The sequence below is a fragment of the Trichoderma camerunense genome (genome assembly GCF_050948025.1).
Source record: "Trichoderma camerunense strain CBS 138272 chromosome Unknown V8C40scaffold_11, whole genome shotgun sequence".
NCBI lineage: Eukaryota > Fungi > Ascomycota > Sordariomycetes > Hypocreales > Hypocreaceae > Trichoderma > Trichoderma camerunense.
The window spans coordinates 189,246-214,068 of record NW_028145359.1 but is presented as its reverse complement, the minus strand read 5'-3'; the positions used below and the strand labels follow the sequence as shown (position 1 = coordinate 214,068).

General features: G+C 47.4%; 8 protein-coding genes across 8 annotated transcripts; 2 read left to right on the top strand and 6 right to left on the bottom strand.

The window, feature by feature from the left end:
- Positions 1-5: 5 nt before the first annotated feature.
- On the bottom strand, positions 6-2,256 carry V8C40DRAFT_32943 (major facilitator superfamily domain-containing protein). The gene is made up of 5 exons (XM_083222842.1): positions 1,814-2,256; positions 1,525-1,751; positions 1,351-1,429; positions 793-1,266; positions 6-712 (listed from the first exon to the last, which is right to left on the bottom strand). Exons 1-5 carry the CDS (start codon positions 2,096-2,098, stop codon positions 269-271), a joined length of 1,509 nt encoding a protein of 502 aa, XP_083071934.1. The 5' UTR covers positions 2,099-2,256; the 3' UTR covers positions 6-268.
- A 350-nt stretch (positions 2,257-2,606) lies between these two features.
- V8C40DRAFT_279981 (glycoside hydrolase family 88 protein) lies at positions 2,607-4,371 on the top strand (the record flags this gene model as incomplete). Its single annotated transcript, XM_083221322.1, has 5 exons — positions 2,607-2,717; positions 2,783-2,920; positions 2,978-3,180; positions 3,245-3,509; positions 3,586-4,371. The coding sequence occupies 5 exons, from the start codon at positions 2,607-2,609 to the stop codon at positions 4,369-4,371; spliced, it is 1,503 nt and encodes a 500-aa protein (XP_083071933.1).
- Positions 4,372-4,472: 101 nt separating this feature from the next.
- V8C40DRAFT_247612 (transcription factor domain-containing protein) lies at positions 4,473-7,617 on the bottom strand. Its single transcript, XM_083216371.1, has 6 exons — positions 7,040-7,617; positions 6,905-6,985; positions 6,250-6,827; positions 6,164-6,193; positions 5,566-6,095; positions 4,473-5,492 (listed from the first exon to the last, which is right to left on the bottom strand). Exons 1-6 carry the CDS (start codon positions 7,239-7,241, stop codon positions 4,583-4,585), a joined length of 2,331 nt encoding a protein of 776 aa, XP_083071932.1. The 5' UTR covers positions 7,242-7,617; the 3' UTR covers positions 4,473-4,582.
- Positions 7,618-7,915: 298 nt separating this feature from the next.
- Positions 7,916-11,675, bottom strand: V8C40DRAFT_279976 (pyridoxal phosphate-dependent transferase). The gene is made up of 12 exons (XM_083221321.1): positions 11,085-11,675; positions 10,884-11,035; positions 10,788-10,824; positions 10,351-10,728; positions 9,864-10,266; positions 9,596-9,808; positions 9,554-9,557; positions 9,222-9,491; positions 9,086-9,151; positions 8,858-9,025; positions 8,225-8,802; positions 7,916-8,159 (listed from the first exon to the last, which is right to left on the bottom strand). The coding sequence occupies exons 1-12, from the start codon at positions 11,419-11,421 to the stop codon at positions 7,940-7,942; spliced, it is 2,826 nt and encodes a 941-aa protein (XP_083071931.1). The 5' UTR covers positions 11,422-11,675; the 3' UTR covers positions 7,916-7,939.
- Positions 11,676-15,500: 3,825 nt separating this feature from the next.
- Positions 15,501-17,361, bottom strand: V8C40DRAFT_279966 (MFS transporter; the record flags this gene model as incomplete). The annotated part of the gene is made up of 5 exons (XM_083221320.1): positions 17,082-17,361; positions 16,615-16,997; positions 15,881-16,539; positions 15,695-15,815; positions 15,501-15,631 (listed from the first exon to the last, which is right to left on the bottom strand). Exons 1-5 carry the CDS (start codon positions 17,279-17,281, stop codon positions 15,501-15,503), a joined length of 1,494 nt encoding a protein of 497 aa, XP_083071930.1. The 5' UTR covers positions 17,282-17,361.
- A 1,147-nt stretch (positions 17,362-18,508) lies between these two features.
- Positions 18,509-20,496, top strand: V8C40DRAFT_247610 (PHD finger domain-containing protein). Its single transcript, XM_083216370.1, has 3 exons — positions 18,509-18,938; positions 19,000-19,023; positions 19,083-20,496. Exons 1-3 carry the CDS (start codon positions 18,782-18,784, stop codon positions 19,973-19,975), a joined length of 1,074 nt encoding a protein of 357 aa, XP_083071929.1. The 5' UTR covers positions 18,509-18,781; the 3' UTR covers positions 19,976-20,496.
- Positions 20,444-22,166, bottom strand: V8C40DRAFT_247608 (TMEM53 family protein). Its single transcript, XM_083216369.1, has one exon. The coding sequence runs from the start codon at positions 21,816-21,818 to the stop codon at positions 20,916-20,918; it is 903 nt and encodes a 300-aa protein (XP_083071928.1). The 5' UTR covers positions 21,819-22,166; the 3' UTR covers positions 20,444-20,915.
- A 682-nt stretch (positions 22,167-22,848) lies between these two features.
- Positions 22,849-23,891, bottom strand: V8C40DRAFT_247605 (uncharacterized protein). Its single transcript, XM_083216368.1, has 2 exons — positions 23,200-23,891; positions 22,849-23,151 (listed from the first exon to the last, which is right to left on the bottom strand). Exons 1-2 carry the CDS (start codon positions 23,575-23,577, stop codon positions 23,026-23,028), a joined length of 504 nt encoding a protein of 167 aa, XP_083071927.1. The 5' UTR covers positions 23,578-23,891; the 3' UTR covers positions 22,849-23,025.
- Positions 23,892-24,823: the final 932 nt, after the last annotated feature.

Sequence of the window (24,823 nt, the reverse complement as noted above, 5' to 3'; positions counted from 1 at the left end):
GAAGTATACAACATTATTTAGTCAATGGAGGTAGATTAATATAATTCAAGGGGTAATAAATGGTTTAGAATAATGCATTCCGTATCATGGAAACTTTATCTGTGATTGGCTAAGACAGAATCTATCTATGAGCATCATGTTGTCAAGTAGTTGGTCAAGAAAAGTATCATTAAGGGGAACTGGCACAGCTATGGTTAATGACCAAGGACTTATTAACTAAACAAAGAGAATTATTATCTAAATTCTCCTCTACTAGAAATTCCTCGACTTAGTAAACATAGCGAAAGTTCGGATTCTCTCGATCAGTCAAATCCTGAAACGCCAGATCATGACTGATCTCGGCGACCTGCGCTGCCTTGTGTCGGTTTCTTGCCAGAAGAACGATCCTTGTAACCACCACCAAAAACAAATACACTCCGTAAACGACAAGGTGCGCAATAAATCCTGGTAGATATCTAGGAGCATCTTTCTCCTGGAAGATCTGCGGGGCGATCAGATTACCCACCGCCCAGCCAACAAAGACTAGAGTCATAGTAATGCCTTTCTTCGTCTGCCCAGCTATGTTGCGTGTGACGAGGGAAATGATCATATTGCCTTGAGCAAGGAAGAACTGTGTGCAGTAGAAGGCAATAAGCATTCCACCAGCATTTGACGCGGTTGGGGTTACGACGAGAATGACGATGGTGCCGACAATAGCTGGGATAGTCCAAAGCTGCGTTACGATGATACTATTAATAAGATTCGCCACATGGGTAACTTGCGTTGGCTTAACGCAATAGAGCGAGAGCTTACCAGCATAATGAGACATGTCTGCCCTGATTTTTGAGACGCCCATGCCGAAGAGACCATGACAATTATTGTCAACCCACCCTGGGCAATGTTGAGAAGCTGCGTCTGGAGTAAGGTAAAGCCAAATTGTTCGATAATGAGGTTGGAGAAAACGCCAAGTCCGCCAATGACCAAATTTGCAACCGTGATGAGTAAAACGCAACACCAGACAAGAGGATCTGTAAGTGCCTCGATAATCTGATACTTTTTGTATTTCTTGTTTTGAATACCGGTTTCGTTGTGGCGCACACGTTCGACCATGAGGCGCTTATCTTCTTCACTGTAGCACTTGGCTTTCATAGGGCTGTCAGGAAGAAGAATGGCTATGAAAAAGGACCACACGACTGCCGCTAGACCAAGGACGAGGAAGAGAAGTTGCCAGTTTTTAATTGGACCGTTGGTGAAATGGGAGACACCAAAGGCAAGGAGACCGCCAACCTATATTGTAATCAGCAATTGAAGTATAGGGTGCAATACGAGGAGGCTCATTGACGAAAGATAGCCTCAATGTGTATGTCTTACCATTAGTTGCAGTCCTGTCATGCAATACCAGAGCGAGTTCAACATAGATTGTTCTTCTCTCGTGTACCACATAGAAGTCCTATAATACCAGACTTTTCATCAGTCCTCAATCTCGTAGAAGAAAAAGCCAGCGATGTCGCTTTCCTGAGATAAGCTGGGCTTGGAACAACTTACAGTAACATCATTGCTGGTTGCACACAACTCTCGAAAAAGCCCAACAGAAACCGAAGGGCCATGAGGCCACCAAAGTTGGTCGTCGCAGCGGAACATGCCACCACGGTTCCCCAACAGAACACATTGGCAGCGAGGAGTTTCCCTAAGGGCAGTTTTTGCAACAAAAAGTTTTGTGGATATTCTCCGACGAGGATACCCAGGTATAGAATAGTTCCAAGCCACGAATACTGGATGTTGGTAAGTGACATGGCCGCCGCAGATAAACACATTTGGGTGAAATGTGACTTACTTGTTGCCCCACGAGATGGGCATCAGTCTTGATGCCCATGATAGACGCAAAGTTCAACGTTCCTTTATCCAAGGATTGGCAAAAGTAGGTGACCAGCTGGATCACAAGAATGCGCCGGTTTATCTTCCAAAACAGACGCTTGTTGGTCGCCGCGTCAATCTCAAAGCCTGGACCATCCACATAGCGACTGGTTTCTTCATCACCATCGAGAGACTTCTCCGATATGCCAGGTACCTCTTGATGGGTAGCCTGCGGGGAAGCTTCCATGTCCTTGGAGGCGGCCATTGTGAGATTCTGACACTGGGTTTCACCGTCTATCGGAATACCGAGGAGAGAAGTGCAACGTTATGACACAACTCCTAAGTGACTGCATATCGTCTATGATTCTCTCGTTCCTTGATATATATCCTTCATCAGTGGCATGATATTGTAAATGGCTGAACATCGTCACTTTAGCCTAGTAGCGTCAATGGCCTCGGAGGGCCCCGAGTCTTGTTCCGACCTCCGCAAGCCACAAATATGCCCCTGCTAGCGTTTGTCCACTCCGACCCACCTCGCGGCCATGATGCCGGATGGTGGCCGACTGGACGCTCAGGTCAGAAATAACGAAGATGGCCCCGTTAAGAAGTTTTGATTCGATATTGTCCTATGGAATGAGAAGCTGATCAGTTTCTCAGAGTTCTGTTGGCTCTTGCTACCTTGCGAATCTTCATACAAGACCACTATACCCTTCTCTTGAGTGATACCATTTTGAACCGCGGTCTACTTGCACACAGGACTCGATTTATTAAAGATGCTACAAATAGAACCCCCTACCTCTGTGTCTGTCACCAACGGAGATCAGAATCCAGGCTACTTACCGCCAGATCAATCTCAGAATAGCCCTGAATGGCTGCCAGACCAAGTAAGACAGCACTTATAGCGCCAAAGTTTTTACAAACATGAGAAAGACTAACCTATAGGCTAAAGAACACGACAAAACAACATCCTGCAGAACATCAATATCTTACGAACGGGAAGCATCCTAAACGATCTCTACTACAAGGCCTTTATTCTAGCAATGTGGTGGCCAAGATATGGGGAGTAGCAGCGCCTGCTCTGTTCAAGGTATGGGCTATAGGTGTGGAATATTGTAGAGCTATTCATCTGACCTTGGTGCCATAGTCAGAGCCGCCTACTCTATACCCCGAGTACACCAAACCAGGCGGTACACGATATGTATTTCGGGAGCTCGATTTCTGGACGTCGGGTTTCTTTCCTGGTAGTTTATACTTACTCCTCGAAAGAGAACGACGCTTCAAGCGAGAGCTTGCCATGATACAAGAGCCATCAGTGTCTTCTTCGACACTCCATCCTATGCATCTCGAGTATGTTTGTAGCTTGAATATTATTAGTGGAGGCATTTTAGAAACTAACGTTGAAATTGGCAAGATTCGCTTGCAAGTGGTGGACGACCAACCTCCATCAGAACTCGACGCTGGCTTCCACGCATGACCTTGGTTTCATGATCTTCCCTTGGGCAAAGCTCGCCTGGACACTCGATCACGACGTACTTGCACGAGATACTATAATACGAGCATCACGGGTGTTAGCATCGCGATACGTGCCAGCTACTGGAGCGATACGATCCTGGGATACCTGCACGACGTTGCGGTATTCGTTCACAGATCCGGCAAAAGACTTTCTTTTCATCATTGTAAGACTCACCATACCACCTTCTTGAGCTTAACTACGTGTTCATGCTAACGATTCGTTTTTATTTTCCCACGAAGGATAACATGATGAACCTAGACATGCTCTTCTGGACGGCCTCGGAGACTGGAGACCAAGAAATGTACCAAATTGCTGTGAACCATGCAAAGAAAACGCAAGCATGCCACATCAGGCCCGATTACTCCACGACACATCTCGTGGTCCTTGATCCGAATACTGGTAGCATCAAATCTCGACTGACAAACCAAGGATACTCCGACACATCGTCATGGACCCGTGGTCAGGCTTGGGCCATTGCAGGCTTCGCGCAAACATACAACTGGACGCGAGATGTATCTTTTCTCGAAACTGCTCGAGCGTGTGCAGACTATTTTCTCAGTAAGCTGCCTGCTAACAGCGTGCCGCCCTGGGATTTTTGCGCTCCAACGGATTCTGAACAACCGCCTGACACCAGTGCGGCGGTCATTGCTGCTTATGGTATGCTTCTCATCCACGAGGCACTTGTACAGCAGGGAGAGCAGTCATCCTATTTTGAGAGTGCGATTAGAATAGCAAAGGCTATCTGCTCGAAGCACATGACTCCACAAAGTCACTTCAAAACGACAACGTCTACCTTGGATACTGTAGAGCAAAATACTCAGAACGTACAGACGGAATTTACGGTAATCCAAGACGATACTATCCCACAGACCATCCTTGGAGGTGCCACGATCAACAACTACGAGTTTGCTCCGAGGCGCTGGGCTAACCATGGTCTTGTGTATGCCGATTACTATTTCTTGCTGCTTGGGAACAAACTCTTGGAGATGCAGGCAGCAATGTCCCTATCAGATATACAGATATAGACTGAAACCTCGCGCGAGCTCGCGCCAGGATTGGATATGGATTACAATGGGAGGCTACCTTTCACAAATTTGGAGCTATAAACGATTAGGGTATTGTAGTAGGATTCTTTGGGAGTTGCCATTAATATATTGAAACAGATATAGAATATAAACAGCTCATAATTAGAGCACTATTCGGATAAAAAAGCCAATCGGTATCATCCAGAGTATTTTAAATGTTATTTGAATAAGAAAAAACGCTCACCCTCTGATCGGGTGGAAAAGATGGATCGAGAAAAGCATCAACGCCATCATAAGAGTGAACATCGGCCATCATAGGATCTGTGGGCTGCACGCCTATTGCAACACTAGTCCGAGGAGACTCAATTGGTATAGACTTTGAGTGACTGCTGTAGGATATTTGGCCCTGTAAACTTAGCGGTAAAGGTGGAAATGCCATCGAGATGCTGTCGGGTGATGCCCCGTGGAGATCACTAAGTGAGGGAGTGGGCACGCCGACGCCGGTAGTGTCAACGCCATGGGTAAAAGAGCCTGGGCCTGAGCCTGAACCCTCCCGCCTGTTGGTGTTGACTGTTGTTTTATCAATGTACTGGTCGTCCGAGTATACTGGCTCCCGTATATCGAGAATGTGCTGGTCGTGCTGCCGTGCCTGCGTTAGACGTGTGGCGAACTTGGACGCCAAGTTGTGTGTCTCCCCATTCGTATCGTCGCTAAAGGGTCCATTCCAGCGGCTAGAGATGTTATAAAGACTTGAGACCAGCGAATTGAATGAAGGAGCCAGAGGCTGGCTGTGGTAAGACGAATAGGCCAAAAGCAACCTCCCACAAATGAACAGACAGAATGCGAATTGAGGGTTGGTTAAAGAAGTTGAGCGTTGCAAGTATGCCTCTGCAATGATGCTCACTTCAGTCGCGGCTGCAAAACATGTTTCTGCGCTTGAGAGGGATGGCAATCGTAGCCGTTGACTCTGCCACTCAGGTAATGGGAATGCGATAACTTGATGAAGCAGAATTACCGCGGTATTATGCGTCATGTGCGCTAGGGTGAGGTTGGGGTCCATATTGCCATCCGCGTTGAGGACACATGCTTCCCGCCAAGGTTTGGGCAGGAAGATTTTCCATCTAATATCACCAATCGAGATTAGTATAACTGATTGGGGAAAAGTAACACTATCCCAACTGAACAGCGACTTACTGAACTAATCTCAAGTCAAGCTGCTTGAAGCGAACCAACCACAACTGAAACTGGTGAGGGTCACTGAAGTCTAAGTCATGCTGAAGGAAGAACGAGGTAACCAGACTCAGGCTCTCCGTTGCCTCGATACAGAAAGCAAAACCACCCAAGAGATCCTGGTCTTCACCATCAGGTCGGGCTGTCGGCACAGCTGGATTAGCCCGCGATGTTAGGTCTGCGATGCCAAAGTAGGGCGTGGGTACGTCGAGTGGCTGGCCACGTTCCCATAGGCTGCCCTCGCAAGGGAGTCTTCGTTTGACATCGGCACTGGTGAGAGAGAAGTTCCATCCTGTGGCAATGCTGCAGAAGCGATCCATTATGAATATATTCCAAAAGACGCGCCGGCGCTCTTCGGTCTCGCTCCAGCTGCGGCATCGAGGTAGGAAGTTCATGCGCCTGATTAACGTCTTGGTGAGTGGCTTATTCTGGTCCTCTTCTTCTACACTAAGCTGAAGTTGCTCGACTGTTCGTGTCATGCTGCCGACAATCGACTACGCAAGAATGAAAAAGCAATTAGATTCTCAGCTACTTTACGATCGCGTCCAAAATAATTACTCACCCATGCAGAAGGACCTCGCCCGCCACCAATCTAGAGAAAACAATCAGCAGCATCCTCAACACAGAAGCAGAAGCATAATGACTAACCAAGTCAAAAGAACAAATCGTCAAAGCTTGTAGATTTTCGACTGAGAAAGACTCCATGCTGCGAAGTATTACTACCTGTCGACATTGCCGAGCGTAGGCCGTTTTTTCAGCACCGTGGCCGAGACGTGGATCGTTGGAAAATCGTGCACATAGCGATGTAATTGCGTAGAAAATGGTCGACGCGCTTTCACGTCCATTCGGCATTAATAACCGCTGGCGAAAGTGCAGGACATGAAGCATTGGTATCCATTGGTGCACCTGTTCAAAGTATATCTCGATGAGCGCGTCCATGAGGTCGTCTGGCGGTAATCGAGCTTCACTGGTAGCCCCAGGTGCACTGCTACTGAGAGATTTCGGTAATTGTGATGGCCCATCTAAGTCCTGTACCGCGGGTTGTTGCTTGTTCTGTACAGTAGAAGCCAGTCGATTCCGCAATTGGGTAATGGACTGTTCCAAGTTTTCTTGTGTAAATCCATCCGTGCTTGTGTTCTCGACGCTTCCGCTCGTGGGAGAATTCAAGCCCCCGAACAATTGATTCCACAGGATACTCTGGCCAAGGAACATTTGCTCCAGCGACGCTAGGTGAAGGCAATCAGCGGGCGATGAGACAAGAAAGGGAAGATGAAACGGCTTATCCAGTTTCGAATTCACTCACCAATCCTTTGGTTGATGCTCTCAATGGCGCCAGTGCGAACACCCGTTTTGGCTCTTCCATCGTAGTAGACGCATTCGACATCTGCAGGGCAACATTTAATGTCATCATTCTCCGGCTTTGTCCTAATTCACATACTGTATCTCACACATGCGGAGCAAGGCTGAGTTCTCGAGCATGCTGACTTTTTCTTTCGACAGTTCTGGCAAGCGGGACCTTCATTTTCCTGATTATCGTCCCTGCTAGAGAGCTTTCGCTTTTTAGAGGCGGCTTGCTTATCCTCAGAGCCGGTAGCAGAGCCTTGCACATCCTCAGCTTCTACATCGTCGACAGGCATCATGACCGGAGAGCATCCAGCAGAGAGTAGGCATGCCTCGTAACAGAGCAATTAGCGATGATGTAGAGGAAGCTAAAACTCTAAGCTTGTTGACGGGTATTAGAGCGGAATGGCATGGAGCAAAAGGTATGGATAACAAATAGCACGGCAAATAGCGCCAATGGCTTCAATGCCTTTGTGGAGTCCCCGCAGAATGAAATCGTGGGGTAGAGCCACGAGTATGGAGCAGAATCACATGATTACAGGGGGAAGTTTTCCTCTGTGAGTCGATCAAAGACATGTTCGGATCATATCAAACCGATATACGAACTCGAAGGGTCCAGACCTGCTAAACGAAGGTCATCCGCGTCACTGGGAAGCGTGTTAGCTCTCACGTGTGCAGGAGAGGCGGGATGCTCGGGGTGTCTCCGAGACTTGGCCCGAGATATACACCGCCCAGACAGCCTATAAGCGTGCCAATAGTTAGTTCAGTTTTTGAATCCCCGGCTTAGAGGCTACAATTAGAGTCTTCTCCAACAACCTGAACATCTGAACTAATACTAGATGTGCAATGCCATTAACAAATCTCACAGGGCATCCCCGCGGGGTAAGTGTGGGGAAACCAGGGTTCTTCAGCAGCATTGTTGTACGATCATGATGGCATCAATATGTGATTTGTTACATGCTCAACGTACATAGTAAAATCCTTCCAGGCGATTCTCTTAGTTCTTAAGCTCATGGCATGGTTTAGCAGCTGGATCCATGTTGACGTCCGCCCAATCTGCAAAGACATACCCTCCCAATGTAATGTCACCCTTTGAAATAGGTGCACTTCCGCCCTTGAAAGCTTCATAGCTCTCATATACAGACGCTTTGTGTGTTTTACCTAGCGCCAAGTTCAGGCCAGGGGCTGCGAGGGAGATATTCGAGCCATCAAGAGGCCTGTATCAAGTTAGCTAGCATTCTTGCATTCTTTCAGATGTGTGGATCAGGATGGTTAAGCTCACAATGGCTGGATGGCATTCTCAAAGACATCTTCAAGGACCGCAACAACACCCTGGGCAAGTTGCTCGTCGTTTAGCTCGGGTTCAAGAGTCAACTTCACATTATCAGCACTGACCATGCCGTTGGGAGCCTTCTTGAGCACATGATCAAGGTGAGCTTCAGCCTTGCTGCCATATAAGTAAAAAGGCATGCGGTCAGGATAAGCTTGATCAAGCGCGTTGAAGAACATTGACCCTTGAGCCACCACGCGGATGTTAGACAGTTTGAAGGTCATGATAGGTTCTTGACCATCTTTCGGTATGCCTTCATCAAGGCGCCACACGATATCAGCGCCAGGCTTAACCATGTCCTCAAGGAGTTCTTTTTCCGTATTGGCCACAGTGTAAAATTTAGCTGGGTTCTCCTTGCGGAGCTGCTGGTAGCACTGTTTAGCATCTTCGGGAAAGTCAGCTGTGATAATGAGCTGCCAGCGGTGATTCGCCATGTGAAACATGGGTATATGAACAAGATGAATCTGGTCGAGACCTTGCATAACAAATCCATGGAAGTCGGGCTCGATCCTGTTGCGAATGATACATTTCTACGCCGACGATTAGTTCTTCATCTTTTGTTGTAGCTTAGACAGGCAAACTTACCTCAACTTCTTCATTCGCAACGCGCCTGAAATCTTCAGCCAACTTATTGAGGAAATCCCTGTCGGTAGGCCATGGACTCATCGTTACGTTGACCAGATATGATAGGTCGCCTCGGGCAGGGTTTTCTCCGTGGACAAGCTGCAGACGGCGCTTGTAAGTCTCAAGGCACTTTCCATATGTAGCTTCGCCAAAGGTTGACGAGGTCAAGAAAAGCGGTCATTTCGCAACGACATCATCCATTGATGTGACAGACAGACGCTCAAAAATGCGCTGGTTGAGATAGTTGGCCTCGTTCTGTCGGAAACGCACAGGAATCAGTAAGCAGCCATCCATGATCACTAGAGATGAGCTGGGTATTACTTACAACATCATCGTTCACTTTTCCGTTAACCTTGAAATTGCAAGCAAATGCATTAATCATTAAATCGCCACCCAATTGACTCAGAAAGTCCATGCTGTCTGGGTCGTCAAAAAGCTGCTCGTTTGTAACGCTTAGAATCTTGTCTCGGATGCGTTGTTTCTCGCTCTCGATATCACTTTCGGGGAGACCTCTCTTTTCACTGGGGAGTCGTATCAATGGACAAACAATAAGGTCGTCTTCCGCTCTAGTCATGGTAGCCCAATGGCAATAAAGCTAAGGTCACGCAAGTTAGTCATTTATCCAACAACATGGGTTATAGGATTCATATGACCAACATACCTTGGTACAAGTAAAGACAGCTTCACCAAGCAGCCTACCATAGCCATTGGGGGGTGAGCTTGAGCATTTTATGCGTCAGCCAAGTGGCAACTGCTGCTGCACCAGGTTTGCTGCCTTCAACACCATAGACGCCCATGCTCCCCTTCTCGTCATTCGCATGGAACACAATAGGGCTGGTCCAGGTGATGAGATATTTCATGCGCTCATCACGATAGCAGAGTCCACCCGCAGGATAGTTTATGTATCCTGACCTAACGATGAATGTGAGATGGGTATGTCAATAATCTGACGGCAAGTTAGACTCACTTATGAGGATCAATGGTGATACTATCCGCAAATTCGAGGTACTGAAGCTGCTCCATTGTGTAGGGTTGAAGAGCCAATGCAGGAACAAGTGGGAGGAGATCGTTTGGCGGAGAGCCTTTGACGGAATGGTCGATTAAGGAAGCAAAATATCCTCCCCAGGCGGCATCAGCATGGATCGCAAATGATAGGCCCTTAGCCTCATACTCTTTTCTCAGACGCACAAGGGAAGCAAGAGGATCGCAAGCACCATGCTCTGTCGATCCCATGATGGCAACGCCACCATATACTGGGATGCGGTTACGAATGCAGTTATCTAGGTGTTTTTGTAAGTCTTTAATATCCATGCGAGCATCTTCATCAACTGCAACATTGATGAAATTGTCAGACCCAATGCCCGAGATTGCTAAAATTCAAGAATTAGTTAGACACTTATTTAATGCGCAGTCGCGGTGAATTCCATCGAAAATGATATGATAATGACACTTACCACCGCCTTTGGGCCAGGAGTAATGCTTCGTTGTGCTGAGGAAGAATTTGCCCGACGTCTCAATGCCAAAGCGGCGCTCTAAGTAGTCTTTTCCGACCGTCTGGATGAGATATGGCTTGAGAGCGTCTTGTAAGAACTGAGCTGTGATGGAGTACTCATTCGTAAGACGGGTAGGAAGCTCTAACACTGTGCTGGGCTTCAGGTTTAGCAGCTCCCATGTGTCAAGTTCAACAAAAGGCTTCTTTTTTCCTTTGCAATTTTCGACGAGAAATGGAGGATTGGCATGAGCCAAAAATTTGAGCGGAGGGTCTATGCCCTTGCCTTCATTTTCCCCAATAGCAAGCTTCAAAGACAGCGGGTAAAACTTGAGATTTCGGACTACAAAGTGTTAGCATAAGGCCTTTAAATTCTAAAGGTAAAAACAGAGCGCAACGTACTTGCCCAGATAGCTTCAAGATTGGCTACAGAACCATCCTATTGCGACGATAACAATTAGCAATGATCTGATCAACAAAAATTGAGAAACCACTTACACAAGTAATGTGACCCCAGGGCGCAACATTCCCTCTCTTTCTGTAACCTAGCATTTTGCAGAGGTCTTTCCCAACAGTCCTTTCCTTCTCTGTAGTCAAAGGACTTGCTTCAGTTGCGACATTGTTGGGATTGTACATCATCGTCGCCATGTCTAACCCAGTTAGCCACACAGATCATCATTAAAGGCAAAGATGTCTTACACCCAATGATGCTTGGCAATGCGACATCCATATTCATATGAGCGTTGTATCGAGGCGACCAAAAGGGGATCGAATGCAACGCAAGCTTCTCTGATAGCGTGTTGACATAGCCTCGAAGCTCGTCAATACTCTCTGTATACGTCGACGCTTGCATCATCGAAGACGTGATAAACTCAGGATCATCGTGGTAGAGATTTTGGCGCACGGTCTTCTGGTCTGCCAATACTTTGCCCATGAGCTCACTCAGGATATCAAAGTTCTCAGCCTTGGGTCCTAAAAAGTAGGACCCAACTCTTGCATGTGCAAGTCTGTCTTTATGATGAGGATCATCGCCCATGGTTACTACTGCGCAAAGGTCGCGCTTTGTATGTTGAATCCAGTAATTAATTTGTTGTGAATGAAGAGCATTGCAGACAATTTTACGGGAGTGAGCCTTCTACTCTATATATGAGGCATTCTCAGTAGCCGAGCTGCCATATCACGAACCTCCAGCTGAGCCACCTTCATGCTTCTAGCTCCTTCTGGTAACCAAAATTCTCGAATTGGCGCCAAATATGCGCGGTAGTTGCCAGTCACCATCTCAGACATGTTTTGACCACATTATTGAATGTGATATGCAGTGTAGTAGGTGAGATTTTACAGACGCCTATAACTACACAAGGCATTTAAGCGAACAACCTTTGCAGGCCTACAGAAAGAGGCGTATGGAGTATAAGCCGCTTCATCCCGCCTTGCATACGATAGCGCATTTCGTATCATAATGACAGCAAAATATCGAAACACCATGCTATTTTGGTCTAAAAAGCGGCTATTAAACAAGCTCGTAGCCTAACCGATTGGCTGTAATATACCGAAGTAGAGTGGGCTTCAAGTATTGGCAATAGTCTCATGCTCCTTCAGCTTGTATCTTTCCTGCCACTAATTCTGCGCTCCGCCAGCCGATGCGATAATGCTTGATGCTCTTAGGACACTTATGTTAACATCTCGTATCGATGGCATTGGCATTCACCTCGCCACTAAGATTGATTATAAGATGCAATTAGCTTGTTTAATTTCCCTATAGTCATATTTGGTACAACACTATCTAGAAAGGATGGAATACAAATAAACAATTCAGTACCAGTGACCAGTAGAATACACGCAAATCCTGTTGAGTCGAATCAGGTTCATTCCTCGCTTGATGCATTGAAGCTTCGAACAAGTATCCAATGCGATGCTGATGCCCTAGGTGCAAGTTCCAGTCGGCTGTTCCTTATCCCAGATGTCGTGATCCGGGATATTCTCCTCATAGTATGTCTCAGTAACTCTCTTGAACCCCACAACCGGCCCATCATACGGCCAAGGTTCTCCAAGTCCTGTCGCAAAAATGGCGAATGACGCGCCCGAGAAAACAAAATAGTTTGCCGGTGCGAATGCCTGCCAAGACGAGGCAATCTCCGCTATGTAGTTTGGCTGAAGCGCATTACCTAAAATGTATCCAAGTTGATAAAGTAAAGGAGTGGCGCGAATGTGCAACACGAGGGGCTCTGTCAACATTGTGGTGTTGAGGGGGGTTTGATGATACTATCCAAGTTAGCCTCAGTAAAACGCAATGCTACAATCATTTAGCATTCCAGGAGCGATTAAATAGTACCTGCGATGTTTGGTTCTGCCAAAGCTCCGTATATATGCAAAGCCCTGTTGTGTTTGCGCACCCGGTGACGCCAATGTCCTGGTGCTGAAACTCAGAGAGATACGAAGAGATTCCGACCTGTTTTTTGGTCCCAATGTCTTATTGAAGCCCAATAACTCTGCGGAAAACGTCATATTGAGGGATTTCTGCTTTCGGAGCAGCGCCGCAGGTGTGTCCCTATCGCCAAGGCTGAACACATTTGGTCTCAACTCGATACTGCCTTTGTGCATCTTGAAGTTCCGAGTATACGGAGTTCTTAGCTGATACCACTCAGGATCTAGAGTTTGAGAAGAAAACTTCTCCACGAATGGAGGCGGAATGCGGCGCTTCCCAGTTACCGGCCCAACTTCTTCGCTGAGGAGAATCGGATTCCCGTCGTTGAAGATTGGCCATCCATCTTTCCAGGTGACACTTGTGAGAAAAGTTTCTCGCCCTAACATTGGTAAGCATTCGGTTCATCGTACTAGAACACCTAAGACCTACCCAGCGGAGAGCTTCCGTTTATCTTCCTTCGAGCCAAGAAAGCTGCGTACCATTCACCTGTTGGGGTTTCTACCATCGTAGCATGTCCCGTAGATTGCACCGTCAAATTGTCGAAACCATACGCCCCATTGAAGAGAAGGGGATTGTTTGGCCCAGCCTTAAAGGGACCTTCCGGGGACCTGCTCCTGGCAATAGTCGAGCGGTGCAGATCATCGGTTCCACTTTTGACACAGCATTAATTCCCACTCGTCTTCTTTGTGAACATCTTCTTTGTAGAGAAAACTAACCTTCCGCGATTAAGAGGTAATACCAGCCATCTTTAAAGGTCATCTTTGGCCCTTCCGGCCGAGCTGTAGCATTGTGGGCCAAGGTACCGTTCCACAAACTCCGATACTGCCCACTACAGCTCCCGTCTTTCAGATTGATCTCGCATTGGTAAATGCCCCAGAGTCGGTCTTGGTTGTTATTCGGTGCCATAAGATTCAGGTACGTCTTTTTAGAAACGGGATCTCTAAACAGCTCTGGGTCAATGCCCCACGGATCAGCCCAAGTAGGCTCAGACCAGTGAATCAAGTCGACAGACGACGCAAAGAATACGCGTGGCCATACTCGGGCGACTGGATCGTATGTCCAACGCGTCATGGAGGCAATCCAGAATTTTCCGTCAAAATGAGCCAATGAAGGCGCCCAGGCTCCTATCAATAGTCAATAAGTACATGATCTTACTGGCTCATGCTGAGTTGATATACGGACCTGCTCCTGTGGGGGTGCCATAGAGCTGTAGTTGGTCAGGTAGCGTAAACGCATGTGATATTAGTGTCCAATTGGACAAGTCACGACCTGTTCTCAAGTTAGATACTCTCCTACATAATTAGACTCTAGCCTACTAGATCAGCGATTCTTACTTTTGTAGATAGGAATTCCAGGAAAATACTCGAAGCTGGATGTAGCGATATAGTAATCATCTTGAACTCGGAGAATCGAGGGATCGGGATTCCATCCCGATATAATTGGATTGTGAATTGCTTTAGAGAGGCCGAGTATTGTAAGCCAAATTCCGAGGAAGATATTAGTACCCCGCATGATTCGTAATGGATGGGGATAACACCCTTTGAGTTGTCATGAGGGTATCATGCTCGCCAGTGGCCAGTATAAGTACATGAGGGGTGGCTCCAGCCGAAATAATTCAGCGTTCAATGTATGCAGCATATTTTCGCTATTCAGCTACGCAAGCAAATACCCCTTGGCCCTTTCTCGACCTAGAGGAGACCGATTGAAGAATGAGCAGTCTTCGGTACAAGCCTCGGACCAACCTCCGGCAGTAACTGTGATGTGGAAAGACTATGTAGTCGCTTTCTCCCCTGGCTTACTCCCCGCTGCTAGTTCATCTCCAATTACCCCAGATTCTCCAACTTCTTCGGAAAGCATGCCGACAACTACCTTTGATCCCCGGCCAACTTGCGCTTAGAGATGGAGTAGCAGATTGTTTACCACAATCGGAACAATTTTTACTTCAAATCAAGAGATCATAAGTTTCCACGCCACACAAATCTGGTCCTACATATGATCAAACATTTTAATTACCCTGTGTGTTTATTCTCTGCCAAAAATCTTCTCGATCATTTGCAACCTTACATCACCATTATATGAGACTGTCTTAATTAATGAACCACGGAAGAATACTGACGCACGAATGAGGCATTGTCGTTGTAATATGACAAATTGCCACCCGTTTAGGATATTTGGAGCTCACCCCTTTAGGATATTGGAGCAATACTTAGCTCTTGTTGATTATATATTCTTTCCTTCCAGTTACACCGTTTCATGCTGAATGGCTTTTGTAAGTTCTTGGTAAGAATGACAAATTAAGATGAGTAATTATCAAGGAAGATGACTCTCATTGAGATGCTGCAAGAAACCCCAGGATAGTCCACGCTTGGCATATCATTTAATGATTATGAGTACATGTAAAAGTTTATGAGGTAGTGCATAAGCAAAGTTTCAATGAAACCTATGGCTACTATAGCTGACACCTTCGTACTTGCTTAGACTTTGGTGAGACATTGCTCAGTCCGAGAGTTCCACTGCGATTTGTCTGATATTTTGATTATGATGATTAGTCTATACTATTTGGTCTTTTTCAATCTAAAAATGCAAATACTTTCTCATCTTCTCTCCAACTATGTCGTGAAATTTGGCCCAACCTCTTAATGCAATGCTCCATAGCAGATGAATAGCATTCCCAGAACAAGATGATTTTCTCAAAGAGCATAACGGCCCTTCTTTCTAATTTTCTCACCAAAAGCAAAGAGGATCCAGGGAATTGGAATCAGACCAATGGCGATGAAACCGAGCAGACTGGCGGCCCATTTTGTCGTCAATTTATTGTACACTAGATGACGTGGAATCAGTATTTTGTCAAGAATAGTAACTCATCTCCGTATGGTCAACCTACTTTGTATGATAAAGAGCGGAAAGGCAGCAGCAAACACATAGCGTGTAAAGGCATTTGCTGATAGCGCCGAGGCGCCGTATCGTGCACCGTAGCAATCGATCATATAAGTAATGCTAGTGGCCTGGATCATGTACCTTCATTAGTATACATATAGCACGTGAAGTAGACCATGAGAGAGTAACTCACAAATATGCAGAGATTTCCCCAGTTGAAGGGGATCAGAGCAAGGACCGGACTGATCCAGTGGATATCCGAGCGAGCTGTCCAGGCAAACCAGAAAAGGCCAACGGCGACTCCCAAACTTCCCATCATAGCTGGATAAAGGCGCTGCTCAGGTGGCAGGTGGCCCACATCCCCCCTTTCGCGTGCTTCAATAGCCTTCCTCTGATAGATGAAGCGGTCACAAAGAACGTTCGTCATAGTTGCAATCAGTGTACCAACACCCAGGGAGATAAAGACGAGCCCGTTCTGATGAGAATTAAAACCATACGTCTTCTGGAAGACCAAAGGGAGAGACGCAAAGAATGCGTAGAGCACGGCAAAGTCGAAGCCAATGTACAAGCTCAAGAACAGGACGATGGGCTCGGTGATGAGAAGATGCATAGGTCTCACCAACGATTCGGTCACCCATTTGTGCACCGCGCCCCAGCTCAACGAGGGCATCTTCTTCTTGGAGAGCAGCTTCTCTTTGATCTTATCTTTATTGTCACGCTCAAGGATCTTCTTTTTGTACGTCTCCTTCATGCCGATGGCAAAGATACAGGTCGCGACACCCCAGAAGACGGAGACCCATTCGAGCCACCGCCAGTTGAGTCTTTCCACGACAAAACCGCCGATTATTGGAGCTGGTGACAGGTTAGTGTCGTGCCTTTCACCATAATTGATACAGCAATGAAGAATGATTTGGGGCATTGACATACCAATACAGGGCCCCATAAAGGGGGCCATAACAAAGAGAGCCGTCGCTGGTCCACGACGTGCAGGAGGCCACATATCTGCCATTGTACCTCCGCCAACGCTCAATGCCGGGCTTCCAAAGACGCCGGCGAAGAAGCGGCAAATGACCTCCGAGGCAATGTTCTTTGATGTAGCAGCTCCTATGAGAAAGAGGGTAGCAATGGGCAGCCCCAGGCGGTACACAATCAATCGTCCTGCTGTCTCGCTAAGCGGTGCACCTATCATTGGTCCAAAGGCCAAGCCGAGGCAAAAGAGTGAGATGCCGAGGAGAGAAACCGTTTCGGATACGTGAAATTGCTGTCCTGTTGCTTTTGCTCCTGGTGCGTAGGCTGAAGACATGTATGTGCTGATAGACCGCTAGATTAGCCACACTCTCTGTTTCATGTGTACTGATGCTCTGTTTTCATGATATCTGTCGCTGTATACTTACACGGTAAACGCGTAGAGAGAAACACAGACGGTATGGTAGAGTCGCTTTCCATCACTCCAGTTGTATGGATTGCGAGGGTCGTCTTCCCAATCCAATTCATGACTACTTCCAGGTGCGCTTTCTGGGTCACTAGTCGGAGACGAGTCTTCTTCTTTGTCGGTAGGCAGTTCATTCTCCATCCTGTCTTCTATGGCGTCCATCTTGACTGATGACTGAAAAGACGCCTTGTCCTTCAAATCAATCGCCAAATCGCCTCGTTAGATTGCCAAGACAGTAGGGCTATATATTCGCATTGGAGAAAAGGAGCAAACACGAGGGCACAGTTGGGGACCCCAAGTTTGTCCATCTACATTAGTAAGGCGAGATCGCGTCGCCTCCACCCTGGGATGAAAGTGCCGAACCGCGGCATCTCCCGTACACTCATTAGGGAATGGATGATCCTTGGGAGGGGGTCACACTATTCCCAGCTTTATTCCCCAGGACAACCGTGAAGGTTTCGGTTACGGTGACAAATCATTTCCCAGTCCGGCTACACTGACTCAAAGTGCGGAGTAAGGGATGTTTAGTCTTGTGTTGTTTGCCATTCTCAAGATACATCATCCGGCTTGTAATAACTTCTCACAAGAGCTGAGCAGCTGAAGAATGATAGTATCTTCATTCAGGCTCATACTGCTGATACATAACCTAGATTTTCTCAAAAATGGGCTCTTATTCCTGGTTAAACAAACGATGTATAGGAAAAGGTCCATCATCCGCTATTAGTAAACCGGAGAGTTTCGATGAATCCTAATCCCCGATTGCCTCTTCTGGTTAGGCTATGATTTTTCAATTGGTAATCAGCTTCCGAATTCGGCGGATGAGGTGAGCAAAGGGATAAAACCCGAACTTCTATAAATTCCCGACCATCCCACCCGTCGGACCAATGACGCCTGGCTGACCTTTTTCTTGGTCAGACGCACGACTCACGTAGTTTTGACGAACCATTTGCAGTTTGCGGCTTAGGGCAGAAGAAGATGCTTCTCCTGGGAAGAATACTCAGACGATCTACAAGGGGGTTGGCTAGAGCGGATGACGCTGGTAATGACCAGATACTACATAGAGAGAGCTTCACCATGCGCGCGGCTCGTATGTAATACAAACGCTAGACCAGCAAAAGGAGTCGAATGAACTGAACAGGGTTCGGTGATCGCAAATCAATCTGCCTGACGCGAAATCCGAGGACAAATCATTCATCCCACTTGGACCAGATTCCGCTGCCCGTAACAGAAACTAGCACCGATTCGTACATACATGGAATCATGGGCTTACTAGCTGCAACTATTCGGAATCTATGACCCAGCTGGGCAAGGCGATCCACTGGCGATCTGCGAAATACTTAAGGCACGGAGCCCAACTCTTGCGCTGAATCCAGCCGCTTTCGAATATTACTTATCACGATTATTATTCTCAAGTGCTATTAGCCGTCACGTGACCGGAGAATCCGGTCATTTGGTTCTTATTAATAATCTCCGTTTGCCATGGTCGCGTGGTAGCACAACAATATAATTCTTCCCCCCTGGAATATCGCGACTCGGAGCTTCGCGCAAACACTCCTCCGATTGTAAAAAGTCTAGCGCCGCATAGAGAGCTGAGCAAGCTATCATACGTGGCCTCAATCCTCTGAGAGCTCCTCGTATAAGGCTTCTAGCCCCCAGCCAATCATGTCAGAAACACCACCAAGAGGGAAGAGGCGGCGGACTGAGGAGTCGGATACTGAGGGCGCCGGCTCAGTGATTGAAGTTGGCAAGTCAATCACAGCAAAGCCGCAGCCCGTAAGTGAGGATACGAATGGGAGGCCCGAGCCAATGACTGACGCAGGTGAGTCTGGTACCGTATGAACTCGGTATGAAATAATTCTGACGCTGCTTGATTTGTATAGAAAAAAGATACCGAGCTTGGCGCAGTGAGTTTTGCCCAGTCTGGTTCATTTGACACTTGCTTCAAACTAACCCGGAAATGCAGAAAATGGCTCTCCTCACGATGCCTTCTGTTTCGTCTGCAAGCGGGAAATGGACCTGCTAGACTGTTACACATGTCGAAGGGCTTACCACCAGGATTGTCTAGATACACCCGTCGATAGGCTCACCCACAGTGACAACTTCTTCTGTCGAGTCTGCGTCAATCGCCAATGGCACGAGCATCTGCCTCCGCCGAGCCCGCCGCCATCTCCACCGCTTGAGAGACAGAGGGTAGCCCTGCCCAGTCACAGGCCAAACACGCAACCCAACGTTGAAGTGCATGCGCCTTCGACTTCAGCTTCAACTTCACCAGCTCCTTCAGCACCAGCTCAGAATGCCCAGGCTTCGGGCCCGACATCCTTCACATGGCTATCGCAGAACCAGTTTACGACTCCTCTAACCCGCTCCACTGCGATTTCAAGTCCCCGAACCCCAACACCTCTCTCGGGTGTCATTAATCTCAACGGCCCTGGTCGGGGGATCGTGGCTGGTCCGCGCGGTCCCCGTTCACGCTTTTCTACCCTATCAGCTGAAGTGGATGATGCCGTATCATTAATCCTCAGAGAGCTGGAATACCTCGGAGACGCTAGGCAGAAAATCACGCAGCTGGAGGATGTTATTGTGAGGCTACAACAAGATGTCAGGATCAACGAGAATGCGCTCATTTTGGCGCAGCGCAACGCCGCTTCGTCAAACCAGCGCAATTCAGAAAGCCTCCGTGTGGAAAATGAACGGCTAAAGAAGGAAATGGACGACATGAACCGATCACTAGCAGATGAGAAATCACGGTCACAGTACTACAAGGCTGATGCAGACCACTGGAGAGCGCAGGCACAGAGCCGGCAGGGAGAATTGGAAGAGCTAAGGGGGAAGCTGAAGAATTTGCTTGGCGGGTGATTACGGGAGAATGGTACGACTAGTTTGCTAATGTATTGTATGTACGGAGTATAAGCCGGAGTACGTGGATCAGGGATACCAGTTTGGATTACATGTTGCTCTGTATTTTGGGTTTGTTGCTATTTCGCTGCTTATTTCATCAACCTGCAGTTGGCATGGGTTAGGCCTGTGTCATGAAATCATCTTACATCTTCCCGATCCTGTACGGTGGAGACGTGTAATATAAGCATAAGTACGACTTCCTCGTAAGCAACAAGCCTGGGCGAGATTTCCATTCGGTTCATATCTCCCCGGGATTGCGGAGTAATATACAAATTAAATTCTTTTCAGACAAAGAGATGAGAAATCCCTTGGCTGACTTTGCTTGAACAGGCAGAGTTAGGCGTCTGTTAGTGCATGTAGTCGGTGACAGTTGAGTCTGCTTTTGTGAACGGTGTTTGTCTTATTTGTCTTATCTGTCTGCATAGCGCCGTTTCTGGTCCCAATGTAGACATTGAACTCGCTTAGACACACGAATTGAGATGGCATCCGGTTCTATTGTTGGTCTCGGCCCGCAAGCTTCCGCCAAGTATTGGGGCTAGAGGCAATCGTGTTGTTTGTCATTCGTAAGACTCTAAATTTGGCAACTGACAAACCGTCGACTTCATTTGACCGGATATCGCTTGCGAACTCCGTCGTACACGGTCAACTACGCTAGTCAGGGTTTGCATATTTCTTCTGGGTACGTTAAGTAGAGATTCAAGCAATTGATATGTATTGATGGATGTTCTCTTCATCTTGCCCGGCTATGGCTCGGCTGGTTCAAAACTTGAAGGGTTTAACCAGCAATGTTCTAGATGGATTATGTATAAGGTAAGGAATGCAAACAGGCAACGCAAACTCGTCTATAGAAAGCAACGCAAAATTCATCTTGGCCTCTTTCGGCCTTTAGCAAAACCCATTACGCCTCATCAGAAGGCTCGCTCGTCGCTCTGTTCCACGACGTTCCGATAGCTCCCCAGTACTCTTCATTAAACATTTGCATGTGGCGCACATGGCCACTTCCCTTGAACATGTGGTTATCAGACTTGTATCCCCGTTTCCGTGCTTGTGCAATGTGCTCTTCAATGTCCTGATACGGGATGATATCATCATCTTCGCTGTAAATATACAAGTGTCGCGTATCCTTGGTCTCGTAGTATGGATTAATCACCGCCTTGACGCTGAATGCCGGCGCGGGCTCCTTGCCAATGACCCATTCGATGAAGCGGTTTCCGCAGAGGAATCCAGCCCAAAGCGTCTGTGTGACGGCAAACGGCCAGGGGAACCAGTTTGCAGTGCCCAGGGCCATGGCGCGCGACCAGCGGCCCAAGTTCTCGCGGGTCATGATGACGCTTCCGGGCGTAGAATCGAGGACCAGCAAGTGATGCGGCATCGGCTTGTCGTGGACAAGACGGTAGGCATTCAATGTCGCCGCATAGTTGATACCTCCAGTGTTGGACATGATGTGGGCCAGCACACGGTCCTCGACCTTTTGAGAGTCCTCGTCGTCTTCCGATTCCTTTGGGAAGATGGCGTCGATGACGGGTCTCATGGACAGCGTGCGCTGGTCGAGGTTTGACCACATGGCTTTTGAGATGGGGGCCAGCACGACGATCTGCGTTGAGCAGGGGAAGAGATTCCGGTATCCGTCTGCGTACTTGACCAAGTTCTTTGGCTGTCCATCGCCCCATGAATAGATGAGGACGGCCCGGGGATCGGTTGGGCGTTTCACAGCCTCACTTTGCGCATCGGGGTGGCGGATATAGACTTGCTCAGACAAGGCTTCGAAGCCCGGGAAAAAGTCTTTCTTTTCCTCAATCATTGTCGATGGGTACCGCTCTCGCGCGAAAATAACACTGTGTGACAATGACAGCAAGTATTGATGGAAGAGGTTGAATCTTCTGGTCGCTGGCCTGCACCCAAACTGCGTATTCACCGGTCGTCTCGGCCTTGATAAAGATTGTCAAAAAAGATACAAGTCAATGTTTGTCTGGCTTTGTTGGGATGCAGGCCTTGTTGTTGGGCATAGTTTTGACCCGCCCCGTCGGCGAAATGAACATATTTGTTAATCCTTCTCCGTGCCTCGGTTCAGTGGCGATACAGTGAGAGTTGGGAAACTAGAGAGTATTTGCGACCAGTTGCTCGTTGATGAAGCAGAGGCAGACAGCAGAAGAAACGAGAGAAGAAGATGAAAGTAGCACCTAAAAAAGACACGCCAAAAACAATAACATTCACTTACTACCCTTCAATGCAACAGGTGGCGCTCAGGCCTTGAACAAAAGACCCCAGATCGATCTGAATTGATCGCTTTCACATGCTTTGACAGCTGATGGATTGGCCCACTTCCAAAGGATCCACTAAGCGACAGGGCCTTAATTTAGTTCTGCGAAGGGTCCGTCCATGATGAGAAATGGAGGTGCCAGTTGGGTATTAGTGCTGGGAATAATGAGAAAATGCAGTGACATATCACGAATTGTATGCATTTCATGCCTTGATCTGGAAATTGGTGGATCCCTGTCTTGGCCTGAACTACCGAGATGTAAAGGCCCAACATTTGTGAGGTTTCATTCAAGCTGACAGAAAATGAGGCCTGCTTACTCTGGATTTCATAGCTCATCCTTCGGGTTGAATTATCAGTAAGCAGGAAGCCTACTGATATATTAGTTCCAAGGTCCGTTATCTTCTCAACCTCCACTATGTTTTACCTCAATATCAACCCATAGAGCAAGCAATTGAAAAGTAATCACGCTTAGTCAGGCGTCCTGTAAGACAATGTTTGCCGGGTTGAATTGCCTCATTGGTTAAGAGAATGGAGAGAATATATACTTGAAGACCTAAAATTAAACAGGAACTCTAGAGCCAAAAAAAATTTATTTCTCAATCTCACAGCCGTCTACTCATTTCAGGCCTCGTTATAGTGGAAGACGCCGTTATAGCCATAGTTTACTCTTTCGCTACCATACAAGGCTGATGGTAGCCATCGAAAACTGCATTCATCCCAGAATGTCTGTCATCCAGCAATCCCTCTTTTACTTCTGAAACTCGGGCCTAATCTTGATCTCTTCAACAACTTGTGCCGCATCAGGATCGCCCTCTGCCGCCAAACGCTTCAACTCATCCGTGTTATCCTTCACCCACTGCTCAAAGCCACCAGGCTACACGATGTTAGTAATCATAATTGCCATTTCGCATTTCAAGCTTACCAGAGGGAGATGGAATCCTGATTCCTTTGCAACGTCCAATTCTCTCTTGATGAAAATTTGCCTGAGTTGCGTCGCAATAGAGCCTTTGCCGACGGCCTCATTCCAGAGATCCTCTAGCTTGTCGGCCATGCCCTCCAGCTGCTCTTGGGTACGGCCACCACCACTGCGGAGACTGACAAAGAGGCGGTTGATTTGTCTCTGTTCGCCGCCAATGTAGGTATCCGTCAAGTTGGCTTGGGCCGCGTCCATAAAACGAACATTGACAATGAACCGCGGTGACCTGAACGTGGTTGCGTGCCAGTCTGTAATCTTGTTGACCAAAGCCATCTTCTGGGTTTGGGTGAGCTTAATAGCAAGTTCAAAATGGTACATAGGCATGTTGACGGTTTGTTGATAATAAAGAGGATGCAATTCTTGAGAAGATGGCGGGGTTGATGCTCAGTAATGGCTAATTGCGTATGCTTCTGGTGGCTGTATGTAGTTACGCTCTTACTACTAATATACCTCTTAAGTCCATCGATGATACCGATATCGGCTTTCCTACGTGCATTCCTCCGTTTATCCATTTGGAATCAGCTTCGCGATAGTTATAGAACCCCCACCTAAGAGATTGGTCATCATCCCGAAGGAGAATAGATCAATGCAGATGCAGACAGGATCGATGATTCTTTGCGGATACTGTCGGGTTAGACAGAAACAGGGGCTAGTTGGTAGTAACATTGGAGGCGAGAATAGTGAGAGGGCGTGATGATTTGGAATTGATGACTCATTGACTTTACCTAACCATTCTAACCTACCCGGGAAGTTGGAGAAGAATCAAAAGGGCAGCCCTTAAAAGCCACAATCATGCACTACAATAACGTCGGCGTTCCTCCATTCTTCTTCGTAAAAGAAACGGTAATGGTGATCTTCTGCTTTCTCTTTTCTTACTCTCATATTCCCAGACTTTACAATTCGTAACAGTCGAATGGTCTTCTAAAATGGCCATCCCTACCAGTATCATTTGGAGAGCAATTGCATCTGGACAAAGTATTCGCAAAAGAGTCGCGAGAATCACTCTTAAATACACAAACATTTCTCTATAAGCGATGGCATTATTCATCACGCTATATCAGTTTATGGCTATACACTCCGTCCCAATGCTTTATAATTGATATCAGTTAAGGGTGGAGAACACATCAGGCATCGCTCCTTCGGCGTTTACTCCATAAACGCGAGACATGTAGATGACATAATTCGAAGCCTCAGCCTACCTATCTAGGTAGTTGTATGAGAAGCTGTCCAGTAGCATTCGTACGCCCGGCTGGCATTCATGCGCCCGGTTGCGCAGTAATGCGGAATCTCCATGGACAGAATCGGACTTAATAACGTTATTGCGGGTGGTCCGGTGGCTTTCTACAATACCGCAAAACGCCGTAACACCGCAACACCGTACTACCACTAACGCCGCAACGCCGCAACACCGACAAAGTTGGTCGTCATAGTGGCGCCTACTCTGTAGCATATGACATACTACGATGACAAAGCCTTGAGTTAGGAGTAGAATACCATCCTCGGCTACCTAGTTGCAAAGCTGGTAGTTGAGTTATCCAAGCTATCAGTTTCAGGAAAAAGATTCCGTCCA

Coding starts and splice junctions, on each gene's coding strand:
- V8C40DRAFT_32943 (XM_083222842.1), bottom strand. CDS start 2,098: ATGGCCGCCTCCAAGGACATGGAAGCTTCCCCGCAGGCTACCCATCAA. Junction 1,430..1,524: donor CAACCAGCAATGATGTTACT/GTAAGTTGTTCC, acceptor CTGGTATTATAG/GACTTCTATGTGGTACACGA. Junction 1,267..1,350: donor TGACAGGACTGCAACTAATG/GTAAGACATACA, acceptor ATTACAATATAG/GTTGGCGGTCTCCTTGCCTT.
- V8C40DRAFT_247612 (XM_083216371.1), bottom strand. CDS start 7,241: ATGATGCCTGTCGACGATGTAGAAGCTGAGGATGTGCAAGGCTCTGCT. Junction 6,096..6,163: donor GGCGAGGTCCTTCTGCATGG/GTGAGTAATTAT, acceptor ATTCTTGCGTAG/TCGATTGTCGGCAGCATGAC. Junction 5,493..5,565: donor CTTGACTTGAGATTAGTTCA/GTAAGTCGCTGT, acceptor TGGTGATATTAG/ATGGAAAATCTTCCTGCCCA.
- V8C40DRAFT_279976 (XM_083221321.1), bottom strand. CDS start 11,421: ATGGGCGATGATCCTCATCATAAAGACAGACTTGCACATGCAAGAGTT. Junction 9,809..9,863: donor ATCACCATTGATCCTCATAA/GTGAGTCTAACT, acceptor ATTCATCGTTAG/GTCAGGATACATAAACTATC. Junction 9,152..9,221: donor GAAAAGTGAACGATGATGTT/GTAAGTAATACC, acceptor CGTTTCCGACAG/AACGAGGCCAACTATCTCAA.
- V8C40DRAFT_247610 (XM_083216370.1), top strand. CDS start 18,782: ATGTCAGAAACACCACCAAGAGGGAAGAGGCGGCGGACTGAGGAGTCG. Junction 18,939..18,999: donor CGAGCCAATGACTGACGCAG/GTGAGTCTGGTA, acceptor TGATTTGTATAG/AAAAAAGATACCGAGCTTGG. Junction 19,024..19,082: donor AAGATACCGAGCTTGGCGCA/GTGAGTTTTGCC, acceptor CCGGAAATGCAG/AAAATGGCTCTCCTCACGAT.
- V8C40DRAFT_247608 (XM_083216369.1), bottom strand. CDS start 21,818: ATGATTGAGGAAAAGAAAGACTTTTTCCCGGGCTTCGAAGCCTTGTCT.
- V8C40DRAFT_247605 (XM_083216368.1), bottom strand. CDS start 23,577: ATGCCTATGTACCATTTTGAACTTGCTATTAAGCTCACCCAAACCCAG. Junction 23,152..23,199: donor CAGGATTCCATCTCCCTCTG/GTAAGCTTGAAA, acceptor AACATCGTGTAG/CCTGGTGGCTTTGAGCAGTG.